Consider the following 19,786-nt stretch of genomic DNA (forward strand, 5'->3'; position numbering starts at 1 on the left):
GAGACATTACATTGCCTACAAAGGTCCAACAAGTCAAGGCTATGGTTTTTCCAGTGGTCATGTATGGATATGAGAGTTGGACTGGGAAGAAGGCTGAGCGCCGAAGAATTGATGCTTTTGAACTGTGGTGTTGGAGAAGACTCTTGAGAGTCCCTTGGACTGCAAGGAGATCCAACGAGTCCATTCTAAAGGAGATCAGTCCTGGGTGTTCTTTGGAAGGAATGATGCTAAAGCTGAAACTCCAGTACTTTGGCCACCTCATGCGAAGAGTTGACTCATTGGAAAAGACTCTGATGCTGGGAGGGATTGGGGGCAGGAGGAGAAGGGGACGACAGAGGATGAGATGGCTGGATGGCATCACCGACTCAATGGACGTGAGTTTGAGTGAATTCCGGGACAGGTGATGGACAGGGAGGCCTGGCGTGCTGCAGTTCATGGGGTTGCAAAGAATTGGACACAACTGAGCGACTGAACTGAACTGAACTGAAGAGAGGATGGTGTAGCAGGTGAAACAAAATGCACTGGAATTGTATAAGGTTTACTGTTAGTGTCACCTGACTAGATGCTAAGAAAGAAGGGAGATGAAGCCACAGAAGTGTACTGAGGACAGTTCATGAGGGGTCACCCACACCATGTTAGGCATTGGAATTTTGTGCCTAAATAGAAGGGGGCATTGAAAGATTCTTGAAAAGTATAACCAAGTGGCCACATACAGGAAACCCTAAGATAACAAGTTGAGCTGATAGTGAAGTTGGAGGTAGAGGCTGCCTTACTCCTTTGTCCTAAGAAACCATTCATATCCTGGAAGCAGGTAGCACCATCCCTTTTGACAGATGTTGCTATTAGGGAATCAGGTTACCTGTCTTTTATCCCATTGCCACTGGATGATGACATCAGAGATGCTAATAGCCACAGTGAATGGCTCGTAGAGGTGGCCAGTTCCATCCATCAAATATATTCCAGCTAAGAACAAAATGATTCAATGCATCCCACTTCCTCTTAAATACACAAATACATGAATCTAAAACTAGCCCCCTAACTTACAAATCAAACAGAAAAGCCAGGACAGAAATGTCATCTCAGCACACCGGATAAGCCCCTTATTCCCTGATATTCCAAAGGAACGGTGCCTATACTAGATTTTTATTTCTGAGATGATACATGGAAATTTTTCCTTAGTCTAGAAAGGAACTGTCTGTGTGAATAAGGCTGAGACTCAGCTATTCTTCACCTGTCTCGTTGTCTGTCATTTTAGATTTGATATAAATTAGTTGTGTAGTTCTTGGGGATAAATCAGAGTTTGAATCCTACTGTGGACTAGTAGCTCAGTCCTACAGAAATAAACAATCATGGACATCCCAAGCTGTTTTGCCTTTTGGTGCTCCTAGTTGTAGGCAAGAGAAGCTCTTAGCATGACAGAAGAGAATTGAGTGTTGTCCATGGAGAACAATGCTTAGGAGAAGCTTAGAAATGAGCTGGGTGGGTTTAGAACCAGCTGTCCTGAGTGCTAGATCAAGGATTTTCCCCTTTCTCCTTTATCTTCCTCTCAAAGAGCTGATCCCCTCCTCTTACAAATAGCTAATTCCAAAGGAACATCCATCCATATAGTTATATTCTATTGACAAGTTTTTATTGAGATCTGCAGAGACAAAGTGCTTTAAAAGGGCTAGGTTCTACAGACAGCAATGTGACATACTCAGATTTATGTGCAAAGAAAAGCATATTATAGTTCTCTAGCTTATAAGACTTCACTTGATCTGATGGCTTCATCCAGCTCTTACAAATACCTATTTTAAGTGTTGAAGTGTGGAAAGCTCTGTTTAGCAATTGGCTTCTGGTTCTACACACAAAGGGCTTTCTCAGATCAGGTGACCCTTACAATATGCCCTGATAAGTTCGGGCTGAGTAAGATTTTCTGTCACATCTGGTTACTGAAAGACATGACATCCTCACACCACAGGCTTCCTCCTGTTGACAGAGGAGCTGAAGGCACAAATAAATAATTAGGCTCCTCTGCTGTTTGAGCGGCATCTGTTCAAAGGAGCTGTCAAGCCTTCCACTTCTCTAGTGAAATCATATTTACTTTATTCATCTAAATAATGTGGCTTATTTGCCTTCAGTATGAAATTGTCTTGGTCTGTTTCTTGTTGATTGATTTTTATGAGATAGCATGTCATTTGCTGTGCATTCCTATGCCAGTCTGCTAAGAGTGGAATGACTTCTTATTGAATAGTTCCAATTATTATCTCCTTTTATAGTTTTAGAATCACTGGATTTATTCAAAATGCCCAAGTCCTCATCTCCATGCTATTCACTGCCCAAACATGCCCCTCAAACAAATAAAAGGAAAAGAATGATCAAAAGAAATAAAAATAATAAATAAAAATTGAAAAAAAGAAAGATACATACTCTATATTCCTGGAGAAGGAAATGTCAACCCACTCCAGTGTTCTTGCCTGGAGAATCCCATGGACGGAGGAGCCTGGGGGCTACAGTCCACAGGGTCGCAAAGACTCGGACACAACTGAGCAACTTTACTCACTCACTCACTCACTCACTCTATATTCCATTTCCAACACACTGCTTTGTTTGGGTAATTATAGCAATTGAAATCCACTGAAATGAGCGTCTTTCCTGGTGGCTCAGACAGTAAAGAATCTGCCTGCAATGTGGGAGACCCAAGTTTGATCCCTGAATCAGGAAGATCCCTTGGAGAAGGAAATAACTACCCACTCTAGTATTTTTGCCTGGAGAATTCCGTGGACAGAGGTGCCTGGTGGACTACAGTCCATGGAGTCACAAAGAGCCAGATAGGACTGAACAACTAACACTTTCTTTCTTAAATGGATTATATTATTTTTAAGACTATTTTTAATATTATTTCTTTTAATTGGAGGATAATTACTTTACGATATTGTGATTTTTTTTGCCATACATCAATATGATTTGGCGATAGGAACATGTGTCCCCTCCATCATGAACCCCCTCTCATCTCCTTCCCCACCCTATCCCTCCAGGTAGTCACAGAGCACCAGCTTTGTGTGCCCTGCTTCACACATCAAACTCGCACTGGTTATCCATTTTACATACAGTAATGTATATGCTTCATTACATACAGTAATGTATATCCATTTTACATACAGAAATGTATATACATCAAACTCACACTGGTTATCCATTTTACATTAAGTAATGTATATGCTTCAATTTGAGCTATTCTCTCAAATCATCCCGCCCTCTACTTCTGTCACTGAGCCCAAAAGTCTATTTTTAAGACTCTTCTTTAAAAGCAACTTTAAGGCACTTCCCTGGCAGTCCAGTGGTTAAGACTCTGCACTTCCAATGAAGGAAGTACAGGCTCAGTCCCTGCTTGGGGAGCTAAGATCCTACACGCCACATGGCCAAAAAATCAAAACAAAACACAGAAGCAATATTGTAACAAAATCAACAAAGACTTTTAAAAAGGTCCACATCAAAAAATCTTTAAAACAAAAGTATACTGCTCTTTTTTAAAAAAAGCAATTTGAAGTGTACAACAAAACTGAGAGAAAGGTACAGATAGTTCTCATATATGCCTGCCGCTACACACATAAGCTGTCTACTTTTATCAACATTTTTTCTACGTTACTCACCAGAATGGCACCTTTTTTTAACAAGGATGAACCTATATTGCCACATCATAATTCCAGAAATTCATAGTTTACCTTAGGGTTCACTCTTGGTGCAAATTCTGTAGGTTTGGACCTGAGTATAGTGACATATCTATCATCATAATATCATACAAAATATTTGGACTTCCCCCATATTCTCTGTGCTCTACCTGTTCTTCTCAGCCCCCACCACCTCTGGCAGACACTGAACTTTTTTTATTCTCTGCACAGTTTTGCCTTTTCAAGAATTTCAGATAGTTGGAATCATACAGTATGCAGACTTTTCAAACTGGGTTCCTTTGCTTTAGTAATATGTCTTTTCGTGATTTGATAGGTCATTTCTTTTTAGCAGTGCGTAATAGTCCATTTGGAGAAGGCAATGGCACCCCACTCCAGTACTCTTGCCTGGAAAATCCCATGGATGGAGGAGCCTAGTAGGCTGCAGTCCATGGGGTCGCTAAGAGTCAGACACGACTGAGCGACTTCACTTTCACTTTTCACTTTCATGCATTGGAGAAGGAAATGGCAACCCACTCCAGTGTTCTTGCCTGGAGAATCCCAGGGACCGGGGAGCCTGGTGGGCTGCTGTCTATGGGGTCGCACAGAGTCAGACACGACTGAAGCGACTTAGCAGCAGCAGCAGCAATAGTCCGTTATCTAGATATACCACAGTTTATTTATCCATTTACCTACTGAAGGACATCTCAGAAGCTTCCAAATATTGACAGTTATGAATAAAGCTGCTGTAGACATCTGTGCGCAGGTTTTTGTCTGAACATGAGTTTTCTACTCATTTGGGTAAATACCAAGAAGTGCAATTGCTGGATTATATGGAAATAGTATGTTTAGCTTCTTAAGCTGCCAGACCGTCTTTCAGAGTGGCTATGCCGTTTTGCATCCTCACCAACAATGGATAAGACACCCTCTTGCTCCACCTTCTCACCAGCCTTCAATGCAGTCAGTGTTCTAGATTTGGGTCATTCTAATAGATGTGTAGTGATATGCCACTGTGGTTTTCATTGGCAATTCCTTATGACATATGATGTGGAGTATCTCTTCATCTGCCTGTTTGCCACTTGTGTGTCTTCATTGGCAAGGGATCTGTTATGGTCCTTGATCCATTTACTTTTTAACAATTAAAAGAATATATATACACTTAAATTTATTTGGCTGCATGGGGTCCTAGCTGAAGCTGCAAGATCTTTGATCTTTCGTTGTAGCATGCATTATCCCTCTTGCTCTCTCTCTTTTTTTGTTTTTGCAGGAAAAATAATACTAGTTTTTGGTTTTGTTTTTAACAACAGGGAATCCTGCTTAATGCACTCTGGTAACCTGAATGGGAAGGGAGTCCAAAAGGGAGGGAATATATGGATATGTATGGCTGATTCATTTTGCTGTACAGTATAAGCTCTTTGTACACAACATTGTAAAGCAACTATACTCCAAAAAAATTAATTTAAAAATTTACACGTGTGAACTCTTTTAGTTGTGGCATGCAAACTCTCAGTTGCAGCATGTGGGATCTAGTTTCTTGACCAGGGATTGAACCCAGGCCCCCTGCATTGAGGAGCGTGGAGTCTTAGTCACTGGATCACCAGGGAAGTCCCCTTGGACCACTTTTAAATCAAGTTCTTTATTTTCTGATTGTTGAATTTTAAAAGCTCTTCGTGTATGTTGGATAGCAATCTTTTATGTATCCTTTGCAAATATTTTCTCCCAGTCTGTCACATGCTCTAAATTCTCTTGATATATGAAGTCAGTACCTGAGAGGCCACTCAGTAAGCTTAAATTTTTGATCCAGGAAACTGAGCTAAATAATCGGTTTCTGTTTGGAGCTACTAAGATTTCAGAGAAGGAAGTGGCAACCCACTCCAGTAATCCTGCCTGGGAAATCCCAGGGACAGAGCAGCCTGGTGGGCTACAGTCCCTGGGGTTGCAAAGGGTCAGACACGACTTAGCAAAACAACAGCAATAAGACTTTCTGTGGTTTGTAACACACATTATCATGATACATGACTGAAACCCCTGTGCCTGAGAGGCTTTCTCTAAGATCAGAGAAGCTTAATGAGGACTCCAGGGTCTCCTCAGCCATCAGAGCCACAGACTACCTCCGTGGGTCTGCTGCTGTCTCCATGCTTAGCCACTCATCATGCTCTCTGAGCTTCTTTGTTAATCACCCAAGAGCCTGACAAGAGCTACAATTTATGTTGGTCCTGGGGAAGTGGAAGACAGAGAAGGAGTCTCACGCAGGAGAGGTGGTGGTCTTTACTGATATTCCTCCAGACCCACTTTCTGCCCATCTCTTTTCCCAAAACAAGACAGAAAGAGGTGAGAGTATTCAGATGGCTGAGGTGTGTGACCCTAGGTCCAGACTTGAAGGAGGAGGAACCTTGATTGGGGGATAAGATACAGGTTAGCACAGGTGAGCCCTGAGAACCTATTAAACAAGAGATTATTCAGGCTGAAGAATGGGTATAACATAGGCAGGAATACACTTTGGTACCGACCCTGCCCCAGCCCCTGACCCTTGTCCCCCATCCCCATAAATTCTCCTCTCTTCCTTTCTGGACCTCTGACCCTCCATCCCATCAGCAAATTTCAGTGAGGCCTTTAGCTGACCATGGCTTAGGGTGTCATCCTTCCCAGAGATAATTGGATTTTCACTCAAGTGTTTGATATGAAAAAAGAATTAAATTTAGGATGGAGTTGAGAGGGAAACTTTGGTGGCAAGGAGAGGCCTTTTAATGCTAAATCATATCAACTGACCTTGCCTCTCTCCAAAATGTTCTCGGGGTACCCCTTCCTCTCTCTTTCTCTTTTTTTCCTTACCTTCTCCTAATTGTGGCTGTAAAGCTGCAATCTCCCTATTTCTGTCCATCTCTGTTTCTATAATATTATATGTTTTTGTCAATTGAACATTGTAATTTTCCTGTGTGTTTCTTCATTGGCCTGTAAGTGCCAGTAGGGCAGAGTCTGGGACCATGTCCCTGCCCCCGCCCCCCCAGTTCCCTTTCTCCCTCCTCCTTACTGCAAAGTGAAATCCCCCACCCCTAAGAGAGTGCATGCAATCCAGGGAAATTAACCATGGTCTCAGGAAATGTCAGTAAAATGAAGAACTAGGCCCCCTTGTGAAATGCAGAATTCCTCCCCCCCCAATGGAACTGTTATCAGATGGGCCGGTTTTCAATCCTTGATGTTTTATTTCCCAGATTTTACTCCTTGAACCCCGTACAGGAGCTCCCCTTGCCAATAGAATTATAAAATTCTTTATATGTGGAATGAAGTCCAATATTCCCACCAAGCTTGACTCTCAAATAAACATGACTAAGCATCATGAAAATCAGCATAAGGGAAAAACCTGCCAAAGGAAAAGTGATGGGTCAGGACCAGAGACCTCCCACCATCACCATGTTTGGGAGTTCCGGACCCATTTGAGAGCCTGTGAGAAGCAGTGGTCATTCCTAAAACAGCAAATGCACAGAAGCACAAAATTTGAGGTGGAGACTATTTTCGCAGACCAGCGTCCCAGTGGGTGCCTAAGGGGAAGGGACCCTGGTCTAAAGGGAGACAGGTGTGGGCTCCAGGAGGATTTAGCATGCCTTTTTATCTGTTCACAATCAGGAGCCAGTTCTTGCTGTTGAGGAAAGTGAGCGTGTGGGTTCAAAGAGGAGCTTTAGCTCGGAGCCATGGTTATCCATGGGAAAAGGAGGCAAGAGAGACAGAAGAGAGGCAACGAGAAGCGTTGCTGGGATCCATAACATTCCGTGGCATAATGAGAATTTCTAAAAACTGCAAGTCTGAGTTAGCAGCGTTATTATACTGTCACCCAGCCTGAACCTTCAGGCTGACAATTTGCTGTGAATTCTTCGTTCACTTCTGTTTTCTCCTTCCTTCTGGAACCATGCATAGTTTGCCTTAAGAGACAAAGGTGATGGTGTAAAAGAAGAATAGAAGGGTATGTGTGTGTGTGTGTGTGTGTGTGTGTTTAAATGAAGATAACATTGGTCCGGAAGATCCCTGGATGAGGGCATGCAACCTACTCCAGTATTCTTGCCTGGAGAATCCCCCTGGAAAGAGGAGCCTGGTGGGCTACAGTCCATGGGGTTGCAGAGTCAAACACAACTGATGCGACTAAGCATGCAAACAAGAGTTGAGATATATGAGAAGTTTCTTACTGGGAAACAAGTGAAGCTTTGAGGACTTAAGATTGCTTTTAATATATCATTCCTCTTTGGAAGATCAGCATTCTACTTAAGAAATGGAGGAAGGCACTGAGGTCTCTGTGGACAGCAGGTACCTTGCACTACTGAAATGGGCATGGCATCTGTCTTTCCCTGCCTGACGTAGGCTCAAACTTGCTCATAATCTCCTCAAACAGTCACTTCTCAGAGGCTCGGAGGCCTGTGGATTTGGAGTCTACACTCCAAAGACAAGAGGCAAAAAGGGCTCAGAAAAATAGCCAATGCCTGCAGGTTAATCTTCTGTTTAGTCTGTGATCAGTCAATTTACCTCTATATTGCCCAAGTTTCCAATATCAGCTCTATGAGACCAAGTATTAGTAACTCCAGGTCTTCTCTATGAGACCAAGTATTTGTAACTCCATGTCTTCTAGAGCCACAATAGTGCTTCTAGTCAAAGAATCTGGGGTCATGGGTCCCCAGGACACAGCAGAGGTCACTCACCAGCTTGGCTGTGCTTGAGTCACACTCATCTTTGTCTGAAGTCCAGCCTTCAATCTTGTGAATTCATAGCACTTGTTACCAGGCAAGAGATTGCAGTGAAAGCTGTGTGGTGGGGAGGGTCTGGAGGAACAGTCCAGAGACCGAGGATTTCCTTTAAAAGCTCCCCCCCTCAACTAGGAAGTCCTGCTCCTCCATGAGCCATGGTGTCTTTTTCTATAAAATGAGGCAGTTAGACCAAGCCAGGGTGCCATTCAACTGCCCTCGGTTATAATCATGTGGAAGGACTTCAGGATGTGATAATGGGAAGTGGTGGGACCTTCAGCTTGAACTTTTTAAACATATGACCCTCTTAAGGCCATCCAAATGTAATTTTAGAAAAATATTTTTACATTGTAAACACTTCCAATTTGGGGATCATTTTAGACTTAAAAATTTTGCAAAAAATTGCACACAGGTACACCCATGTTCACAGCAGCATGATTCACAATAGCCAAGAGGTGGAAGGTGTCCATCAGCTGATGAATGGATGGACACAACGTGGTACATACAAGCAATGGAATATTATTCAGCCAGAAAAAGGGGAAGGGAATTCGGGCAGTGCTTCACACAGATGAACCTTGAAGCTATTCAGCTGAGTGAAATAAGTCAGTCACAAAAGGATAAATATTGTATGATTCCACTTACATGAGATACCTAGAGTACTGAAATTCTTAGAGACAGAGAGTAGAATGGTGGCAGCCAGGACCTTGGGGAGAAGATATGAGGGGTTATTTAATGAACATAGAGTTAAATGTGCAGGATGGAAAGAGTTCTGGGTATCAATAGTAGTGAGGGTTACGCAACAGTGGAGAGATACTTAGTGTCGCTAAACTGTGCACTGAATACTTTAAAATGAAAAGTTTTATATTATGTATATTTTACCACAATAAAAATTACTCCTTTTTAAATAGCAGAAAGTTCCCATATACCCCTTATCCAGCTTTTCCAAAGTCAACGTGGACAAAACCATAGGACAATTATCAAAGCCAGGAAAAACATTGCTACAACACTGATAATTAATCTACAGATTTGGTTCACATTATTCCAGTTGTTCCACTAATGTTCTTATTTCTGATTTAGGACCCAATCCAAGATAGGAATTGATTTTGTTTTCCTGTATCGTTAGTCTCCTCCAGTTTTGAAAATTTCTACTGTCCTGATTTGACTTTCATGAACTTGAAGATTTGGAAGGGTAGTAGCCAGCTAAGGGCTTCCTCTGACTGAACACAGATTACCTTTTTTGGCAAGAAAATCATATAAGCGATGTCTCCTTCTCAGCGTATCGTATCAGGAGGCACATGATTTTGATGTGTTTCATCTGTGGTGAGATTAACTTGGATAGCTTGGTTGAGGGGGTCTCTGCCAGATTTCTCCACCATAAAGGTATTATTTCTCTTTGTTTATCATTAGATGTGACCCACTATTTTAGCATCCTTTGGTGACACTGGCCAACCACAATTATTTGTGTTTTTTTTAGTGGAGTGTAATTGCTTTACAATGTTGTGTTAGTTTCTGCTGTACAACAACATGAATCAGCTATAAGTATGCACATATCCCCTCCCTCTTGAGCCTTCTTTCCCCGACCCCACCATCCCACACCTCTAGGTCATCACAGAGCAACTGAGCCGAGCTCCCTGTGCTATACAGCAGCTTCCCACTAACCACTGTTTTACAATGGTAGTGTATATATGTGTCAGTGCTACTTTCTCAATTCCTTCCACCCTCCTCTACCACTGACGGTGCGTGTCCACAAGTCCATGCCCCACGTCTGTGTCTACCATCATAATTACTCATGGTGCTTCCAAATGGTGATATTCAGCTTCCTTTCATGACTTCTACTTTTGTTAATTGGAATTCTACTGTAAGAAAGAGTTTTCCATTTGCCTCTATGCAAATTTAATTTTAAAAAAATCAGTAAAACAGAGCCAGAACAATGTCTGTCCAAAGCTCAATGGTGCTTGATAACCCCAAATTTCCTTTCTAGTTAAAAATTCACAGATTCTTCATGCCTTCCAGAATAGGAAATAAAATTCCCAAGTTTTTACCACCTGATTGTGGTCACAGGCACAAGTCTTTAGAGAGCAAAAGATGAGCACACCTACATTTTTTTTCCCCCTTCTCCATCTTCCTTCTTCCTTTCTGATAAATCTTAACATTTCCCTGAGTGCATCAGCAGGGTTAAGTAGAGAAAACATTCAAGAACCTTTGAGCCTGGAAAGATGCACATGAAATATTTATGTTTAATTTGCCCTGAAGAAGGTGGTTTTAATGAACAGAAGCTAAATCACAAATGCTACAGTGTTCTAAAAAATTTTCATTCGCACACCCCTAGCCAAAGTTGCTATGCCCTTGAAGTTCATCCAGTATCTGCTTCCTTGGCCTCAGATCCCCTCCTCCAGTGCCAGGAACATCCCTTGAAGGCCCTTATCTGGGCTGCTCCAGGCTGGTGTCACCAACTGACAGACAGAGCCAATACTATTGTAGAGTTTCAAATACGCACAGTCCTAAAAATGGAAGGAATATAAAACTTTTTTTTTCAGCTACCCATTTGTTCCTGTATTCCATTGCTGAGTAACAAACCAACCCCAAACTTATTAGTATAAAGCAACAACTATTTTTTAAACTTTTTATTTAATAATGGACTATAGCCAATGATTACCACACAACTGCACTCATCTCACATGCTAGTAAAGTAATGCTCAAAATTCTCCAAGCCAGGCTTCAACAATACATGAACCATGAAATTCCAGAGGTTCAAGCTGGTTTTAGAAAAGGCAGAGGAACCAGAGATCAAATTGCCAACACCTGCTGGATCATCAAAAAAGCAAGAGAGTTCCAGAGAAACATCTATTTCTGCTTTATTGACTATGCCAAAGCCTTTGACTGTGTGGATTACAATAAACTCTGGAAAATTCTTAAACAGATGGGAATACCAGACCACCTGACCTACCTCTTGAGAAATCTATATGCAGGTCAGGAAGCAACAGTTAGAACTGGACATGGAACAACAGACTGGTTCCAAATAGGAAAAGGAGTATGTCAAGGCTGTATATTGTCACCCTGCTTATTTAGCTTATATGCAGTGTATATCAGGAGAAATGCTGGGCTGGATGAAGCACAAGCTGGAATCAAGATTGCCGGGAGAAATATCAATAACCTCAGATATGCAGATGACACCACCCTTAATGCAGAAAGTGAAGAACTAAAGAGCCTCTTGATGAAAGGGAAAGAGGAGAGTGAAAGTTGGCTTAAAGCTCAACATTCAGAAAACGAAGATCATGGCATCTGGTCCCATCACTTCATGGCAAATAGATGGAGAAACAGTGGCAGACTTTATTTTTGGAGGCTCCAAAATCACTGCAGATGGTGATTGGAACCATGAAATTAAAAGACGCTTACTTCTTGGAAGGAAAGTTATGACCAACCTAGACAACATATTAAAAAGCAGAGACATGCCAACAAAGGTCCTTCCAGTAAAGGCTATAGTTTTTCCAGTAGTCATGAATGGATGTGAGAGTTGGAATATAAAGAGAGCTGAGCGCAGAAGAATTGATGCTTTTGAACTGTGGTGTTGGAGAAGACTCTTGAGAGTCCCTGGGACTGCGAGGAGATCCAACCAGTCCATCCTAAAGGAAATCAGTCCTGAATATTCATTGGAAGGACTGATGTTCAAGCTGAAACTACAACACTTTGGCCACCTGATGCGAAGAGCTGACTCATTTGAAAAGACCCTGGTGCTGAGAAAGATTGAGGGCAGGAGGAGAAGGAGACAACAGAGGATGAGATGGTTGGATGGCATCACTGACTCAATGGACATGAGTTTGAGTAAACTCTGGGATTTGGTGATGGACAGGGAGACCTGGCGTGCTGCAGTCCATGGGGTCGCAAAGAGTCAGACACGACTGAGTGACTGAACTGCACTGAACTGATAGCCAATGAACAATGTTGTGGTAGTTTCAGGTGGACAACAAAGGGACTCAGCCATACATTTACATGTATCCATTCTCCCTCAAACTTCCCTCCCACCCAGGCTGTCACATAACATTGAGCAGAGCTCCCTGTGTTATACAATAGTAGGTCCTTGTTGGTTATCCATTTTAAATATGGCACTGTGTACATGTCCATCCCAAACTCCCTCTCTTTTCCTCCCATCCTTCCCCTCTGGGAACTTGAGTTTGTTCTCCAAGTCTGTGAATCTATTAATAAAACAACAACTACTTTATTATGTTCACGGACTTGGGATCAAAGATTTATACAGGCACAATGGGGGGACCTGGGGATGGTCCACATGGGATCCATTTTAATGGCTAATGGCCTGCAGTTTCCTTTTCTTGTGATTGCTAAGAGAAGAGACTAGAGAAGTTGGTGTGGGGATGGACATAAAGGGAAGTCCCTATGGATGAGAAGAGAAGATGAAAAGATAGACAAAAACTACAATAGTGGAAGAAAGAATGGGTTTGGGGGAGAAGGGAGGTGAACATATTACATCAGAAAAGTAGGGAGATGGGGAAGAGAACAGTGACAGAGAACCAGAGGGTCACATGTGGAGTCCCATCCCAGGAGTCCCAGCATGCACCCCGGCTCTGACATCCCTGTCCAGGGGCACCCCCAGAAGCTAACCTTGCCTGTGTCTGTCTGACTTTTTGCAGCTCCCCTTTGCTGAAGGCCTGTACCATTTTTATCACAATGGCCTGGCCAAGGCCAAGAGAAGACGCAGCCTACAGCATCAGCAGCAGCTGGAGAAAGACCCCAGGGTGAGTCTTCCTAGAAACCTGCCTTCTAACCTCTGCGGCCACAGATGAGCCTGTGGAAGGAGTGTGCAAGGGTGGGGCTGGGGGCAGGACTGTGGAGTAAAGGCACTCAGTGGTGTGTTGCAATCACCCACATGGACCCTTTACAGAGTGGTCCTGGGGACTCTGTTCCTCTGTCTTAAACATAATAATTTTACCCTCAAGAGGCCAAGGGAAGGGAGTAAACAGGGATACCACCCCTTTTCTGGTCTTTCCTCTTGCATTGTTATGTGAGGACTTCAGGTTGCCAGGGGGTGTGTTTTGGCCTCTGATGGATGGGAAGACACCAGCAGTTTAATGAGTCATTTTATGGGAGGTTTCTCCTGGTGAATCCACATGCCCTGAGGAGACTGCCATGCCCCATGTGGTGAATGGGAACATGAGAGGGCCAGCAAGCCATCAGCTTGCAGGAGACAGCTGGCTTCTCCTGTCCACACATGACTGAGTCCACGGCCTCCTCCGCCCATCTGCCCATCACGGCACTTTCTGGTCTATGTCACCCAGGCCCCCTGTCTTCCTGATGCTTAGGACTCCCACTCTGAACTCCAATCTTTACCTTCTCTTGGACTCTAGGTCTCAATTTCTACTCCCTTCCCCTCCCTGGAAATTTAAATCCATTTACTTACAACCAAACTCATCACCCTGTCCAAAAGCATCCTTCTCCAGTGTTCCCACTTCTTGTTTTCTCAGAATAGAAACTTTGGGCATCGATGAACCCTCCCCCTCTAACCCCTTCTGCTTTCCCCACTCATTCAACTGGGAGGTTCTGATTTCTTATAGACAGTTCACCAAGAGGGAAAGTCATCATCCAGGCAGCTTGCTATCTGTACACTGAAGGCTTCATGCCCTCTTGCCCAGGACATGGGGGACACAGATGTAAAGAGGACAGATGTTTGAATTAGACATTTACATATGAGACTCCTTTTGAGCTGGTGGAATCTAGAATCATTCTGGTGGGGCTTTTCATGGAAACATGTGACTGTGCTGAATGTGGACTTTAATTAGGAATACAGATGAAGCAGATTCCCCCAGCCGATCACCAGCTGACATGCCACAGGCAATTTTCCTGGAACTCCTCAACCCAGGGGATCCCACATTCCCTAGAACGGAAACACTGCTTTGAGAATCCACTTTATCTTTGCTTTTGCAGTAGGTTTAAAGATGTCTGTACTGTCATCCTAGGCCAAGCATTCTTAAAGGGTCTGTTGTAGAAGCTGGCACCCTTACTTAAGAGAGAAACTCTTTTCTGTCATCACATCCTTGACCTTGACTGTACTAGTTCAGTGTCTGGGGATGTCCTTGAGAAGCCCATGGGCAGGGAATCCTGCCTGTCTCACCTGTGTACCCAGAGAATGTACCAGTGGACCATGACCACCCTGGTACATGTGACACTGGTTTTCCTTATGCTTCATGCCTGCCCCATGGTCTTACCCTTTATGGTCAATTATTTACTTTTATTTATATAATTCTTAAAAGTCCCTTATGTGTCTCTCCTCTTCCATGATTAAAGACGGTGCCCCGAGATCATTCAGAGAGAAACAATAAAAGAAACTGGGAAAGAAGGAAAATGATGCTTAAGAGGTTTGGATCGGGAAAGAGAACCAAGAAATAGTGAAACTAAGAAGCCATCGTTTGGTTCAGAGAGACACCTTGAGCCCATTAGATTAAGATTGTTTTATTCTTGCACTTACTTGAAACGGTCTTTGAAATGTTGATTCTTGAAGTGTACAGAGATGTTTCTGAAAGAGAAGACAATATGATGGGATGGGGAATAAAGAAGGAAATCCTGCATTGGTGATTCCAGTCACTTGTCTTTCGTCTCAAAGTAGTATCTATTTTATCCAAACGGAGCATCCATTCTCTCTCCATTGCCCATTATAAGGGTCCTGGTAGCCACTTTCCTCTGCCTGCTGGGGGTATCCATCTGCCCTATCCACAGAGAACAAGAGAAGATAACAGTGAAATTGAAGATCATAAATCTCCTGTATCTTTTATCTGCCTTCTCATACAGGTTAGGTGTCAGGGCTGCTGTCATTAATACAATCATTTTAGGAAAAGAAATAAAGCATAAAATCTCATAACTCTTTGCAAAATGAAAAAAAAAAAAAAAAAAAAAAACCCTGCTAGTAATGATTGCCTTGTTCCCAAATGTGAGATTAAGGCCTGAGTCTTTTCTGCATGACATGCTTGGGGTCATCTAGTTTTGGCATCAGCTGATGCCAAACATGAGGATGACTGCTCTTAAACAAAAAAACGTTGACCATGGAGAGTACAAAAGCCGTATTATAAGGATGCTGTGAGGCCTGTGGACTTATAGACTTCAACAAAAGACAAATACATTGAGTTAGGATACCTCAGTTTGGGGGTTCCCAAGCACATTCAAACAAGGTGCAGAAAGAGAAGAAACTGGAAGAATAGGAGAGGGGAAGGACTGGGTAGCTGAAAAGGATGTTTTTGTCTCTTGCACAGATGTTGCAAGTTACTTTTCATGAATCAAGATCTTAAGAGCAAGTTGTTTTAGCAACTATATTCCAATTAAAAAATAAGTAAATAATAATAATAAAGAATAACAGAGCCACAATATGGAGAAAGCTTGGGTCCCTAAATTACCACATGGAGGAGAAACAAGGCACTGGCCTGAGTTCCTTACCAGGACTGTTTTAGAAACAAGAATAAATATTCTATGGTTGGAATCATAAAATATTAATAAATAAATGAAATAAAATTTTATAGTTATTTGAACACTAGAACAAAATATCTATTTCATCGCTTTTCCACACCAAAAATCAGTCTCACCAAGAAAAAAAGCTTGATTATTTAAAATACTTGGTGATATTTCAGTGAAAAAGGGCACAGGTAAAATAAAAGGGCTTAATGAAAGGGAAAAGAAGACCAAGTTATTTCATCCTTCTCTGAAACATGTTATCTCATAGACCAATCAACTTGAATCATGTTTGCTGCCCCAGCTTGCTTCTTACCCCGTCTCTGCAATATTTCCTGGCCACCCTCACTTGCTATTCTCAGGCTTGTTAAGGCAAATACAGAGTCCGAGGAGCCATGCATATATTCCCAGGATGGTTTTAGCTTCTACAGGCTCTCAGGGCTCAATCTACCTAAGTAGATTTTTAGCGAAAGAAACCACCAAGCTCTCCTATCAACCCAAGAAATAAAGAAGACAAAGATAGAGGACCAAACTTCTGATCAGAAATTTCAAGGATGTTTGTCCTTCATTTCACTACTAAATTTTTTGTTAAAGGAAAAGAAGAAAAAGACTAGAAAGGGATAACATGGGCTTTTGCCCACACCAACACAGTGCTGCTTTCAGTATGCTTACCTTTGTTCATCAATATGGAGGGAAGTAGCTAAGACAAATATTCGGATGCAGGACTGTTTTAAAGGTGCTCCCTTGTCTTTCCGCTTCTGTCTGCTAAGAGGATTAGCATAATGCTGTGTAACATCATTTAGATGCTAAAAAGCAAAAATTGCGTCTTTATTTCTAGGTATCTTTCTATAGTACCATTCTGAGTACACAGTAGATGTTTGATAAATGACTGTCAGATGAATAGATGGATGGTTAATATTTTTTCTTCAGGGTTTTAATCCATGAAATAATATTGTTCTTCTCATCTTATGTTTTCATTATTATTCTAAAGTGGAAACAGAAATATTGCTGTCTTTCCCGGGCCTCCTTTAAATACATTCTTAATTGTGGATGAAAGAAACCACTTCATTTCATCATTTTCAAGTATTGTCACTGAGAATCCCATGAACAGCCAGCTTTTAATTTCCAAAGTCACTCTGTGTTCCTGCTCATATTCAAAGTCACAGTGCAACCACTGAAGCAAGAACAATGTGTTTGGAAAGTACGAATAGCTAAAATAATTTGAAAATGTAATAAATAAACCCAAAGCTAGAATGAAATAAGAAAACTGAAAATTCCTTCTCAGCATCAAGGTCAAGAACAATTAATTCACGTTCAAAGCCTCTGTGACATTAGTCAAACTTCAGCTAAGAGCAGCATCAACAAATCTTAAAGTCAAACTAAACTGTGGTCCACAGTCTACATATCAAACCCCATACATTCAACAAGTGCTTGAAAAGCCGCTGGGAAATACATTTATTTAAAACATTTGTTTCACAGTCCTTCACATCTGCTCATCTGACATAGAGAGCATTGAAATGAAATATGTTCAAAAATTTAAAGACTCAGTTACTCAATGAGAAACTCCCACTAGTCATATGGAAGCCAGATAATTTACCAAAAAAAAAAAAATAACCTGAATGTCATTTGTTGAGAAAGTTATATTTGATTTAAGAATTTCAAGCATTTATTTCCTTTTCTCAGCAATGATACTAGACCATCCAATTATCTCTTGGGGTTCTCTTTAAACCTGTTTCAAGTCAGAAACTCCTATCAGTCCACTGAAACCTTTTCTTATTTCCCCTGGTCTCAAAGAATATTACATGTTTCCTCTGCATTCTTTACATTGGAGCTGCTTCTTCCTAGCTTGTTCCACATCCAAGAGTTTTGACAAGTCTTATAACCACAGGTGTCAGCACATGACCCCATAGTGAGTCAGTTTTGTTCTTTAAGGATCTATTCGGAGCATATGTGTGAGTTTTTAGGGCACTCCAAAAACCTACAAAAGTTAATTTCACTGGATAGTACTTCAAAAATCTCACAGACCATGCAACCTGAAAAAAAAAGAGAACTTTGTCTATTCTTTAAAACTAACTGGACATGTCTGGTGTGATCTGTTTGTAAAAATCTGAATAATGAGTGAATCAGGCTTTCTTTGTTTGTGGAACTTCATAATACCATAATTGATAATGCTTTTTTAATAGAGTCATTATGGTAACTGAAACTCAGGTGGTTGACAGAAGCTGGAAATGGCTTGCAAGTGCCATTTGGGTCCTTCAGCAATTCAAACAAGCAGAGAAATTCATCTACCCTCTTCCTCCACGAGTTACATGAAATTTTGTCATAATCACTAAGCTCTTAGCTTCCAAGCATTTTCAAACACCTGGCATCACTCACAGTAATTTGTAATGATAATGACAACCCACCAGTATGTTTCATGTCTTTCCTTTAATTAATATAACTATTTGATCACAGCCATCCCTCAGTTTCCATAAGGAACTGGTCCCTGGACCCCCGCAGATACCAAATTCCAGATGCTCAAACCCTTTATGTAAGCGGCATCGAGAAGCTGGCCATCCATATCCGTGGGTTCTGCAAGGGCGGATAGAGAAGACTGACAGTACGTAGATTAAAAGTTGGAGAAGAGAAGAATAAAACACAATTATCTTCTGGAAAATCTACTTTCAAATTGAAAATGTCGTGGAGAAAAATGCCTTCCCTCACTTTTCATTTTGGTTTTGACGAAGCCTTCCCCCAGTGGGTATGTTCTGTCCTTATGTCACAGGGACACCTGAGAACATCCCAGCCCACGGGGCTGGTGAAAACAAAAAATCCACCTTGTTAGTGCCTTTTAAAAAGAATTTTTAACAATAGGTTGATTTATTTGGTTGGTTGATTTTTATACCCTAGAAAAATTGTTTCCATTTTGTACATTTCTTTTTTTAATAGATTGTTTTTTATCTTCATCAGTTCAGTTCATTTCAGTTGCTCAGTTATCTTGGACTCTTTGCGACCCGATGAACTGCAGCATGCCAGGCCTCCCTGTCCATCACCAACTCCCAAAGTTCACTCAGACTCACGTCCATTGAGTCTGTGATGCCATCCAGCCATCTCATCCTCTGTCATCCCCTTCTTCTCCTGTCCCCAATCCCTCCCAGCATCCGAGTCTTTTCCAATGAGTCAACTCTTCACATGAGGTGGCCAAAGTACTGGAGTTTCAGCTTTAGCATCATTCCTTCCAAAGAACACCCAGGACTGATCTCCTTTAGAATGGACTGGTCGGATCTCCTTGCAGTCCAAGGGACTCTCAAGAGTCTTCTCCAACATCACAGTTCAAAAGCATCAATTCTTCAGCACTCAGCTTTCTTCACAGTCCAACTCTCACATCCTTACATGACCACAGGAAAACCATAGCCTTGACTAGACGGACATTTGTTGGCTAAGTAATGTCTCTGCTTTTTAATACGTTATCTAGGTTGGTTATAACTTTTCTTCTAAGGAGTAAGTGTCTTTTAATTTCATGGCTGAAATCACCATCTGCAGTGATTTTGGAGCCAAAAAAAATAAAGTCTGACACTGTTTCTACTGTTTTCCCATCTATTTCCCATGAAGTGATGGGACCAGATGCCATGATCTTTGTTTTCTGAATGTTGAGCTTTAAGCCAACTTTTTCACTCTCCTCTTTCACTTTCATCAAGAGACTTTTTAGTTCCTCTTCACTTTCTGCTGTAAGGGTGGTATCATCAGCATATCTGAGGTAATTATATTTCTCCCGGCAATCTTGATTCCAGCTTGTGTTTCTTCCAGCCCAGCGTTTCTGATGATGTACTCTGCATATAAGTTAAATAAGCAGGGTGACAATATACAGCCTTGACGTACTCCTTTTCCTCTTTGGAACCAGTCTGTTGTTCCATGTCCAGTTCTAACTGTTGCTTCCTGACCTGCATATAGGTTTCTCAAGAGACAGGTCAGGTGGTCTGGTAT

At 41.8% G+C, this 19,786-nt stretch overlaps 1 protein-coding gene across 2 annotated transcripts in view; it reads left to right on the top strand.

Moving 5' to 3' along the window:
- The window catches only part of PCSK2 (proprotein convertase subtilisin/kexin type 2), a 239,510-nt gene that overhangs the window by 16,043 nt on the left and 203,681 nt on the right, over window positions 1-19,786 (top strand). Inside the window, exon 2 of one of the 2 annotated variants that reach the window (XM_010860045.1) lies at window positions 13,021-13,125. The exons of the other annotated variant lie outside the window; for it this stretch is intronic. Coding sequence (XP_010858347.1) covers window positions 13,021-13,125 — 105 coding nt within the window. The remainder of the gene's footprint in view (window positions 1-13,020; window positions 13,126-19,786) is intronic. 2 annotated transcript variants of the gene reach the window in all.

Source organism: Bison bison, unplaced genomic scaffold, assembly GCF_000754665.1.
Source record: "Bison bison bison isolate TAMUID 2011002044 unplaced genomic scaffold, Bison_UMD1.0 scf7180017864461, whole genome shotgun sequence".
NCBI classification, from domain to species: Eukaryota; Metazoa; Chordata; class Mammalia; order Artiodactyla; family Bovidae; genus Bison; species Bison bison.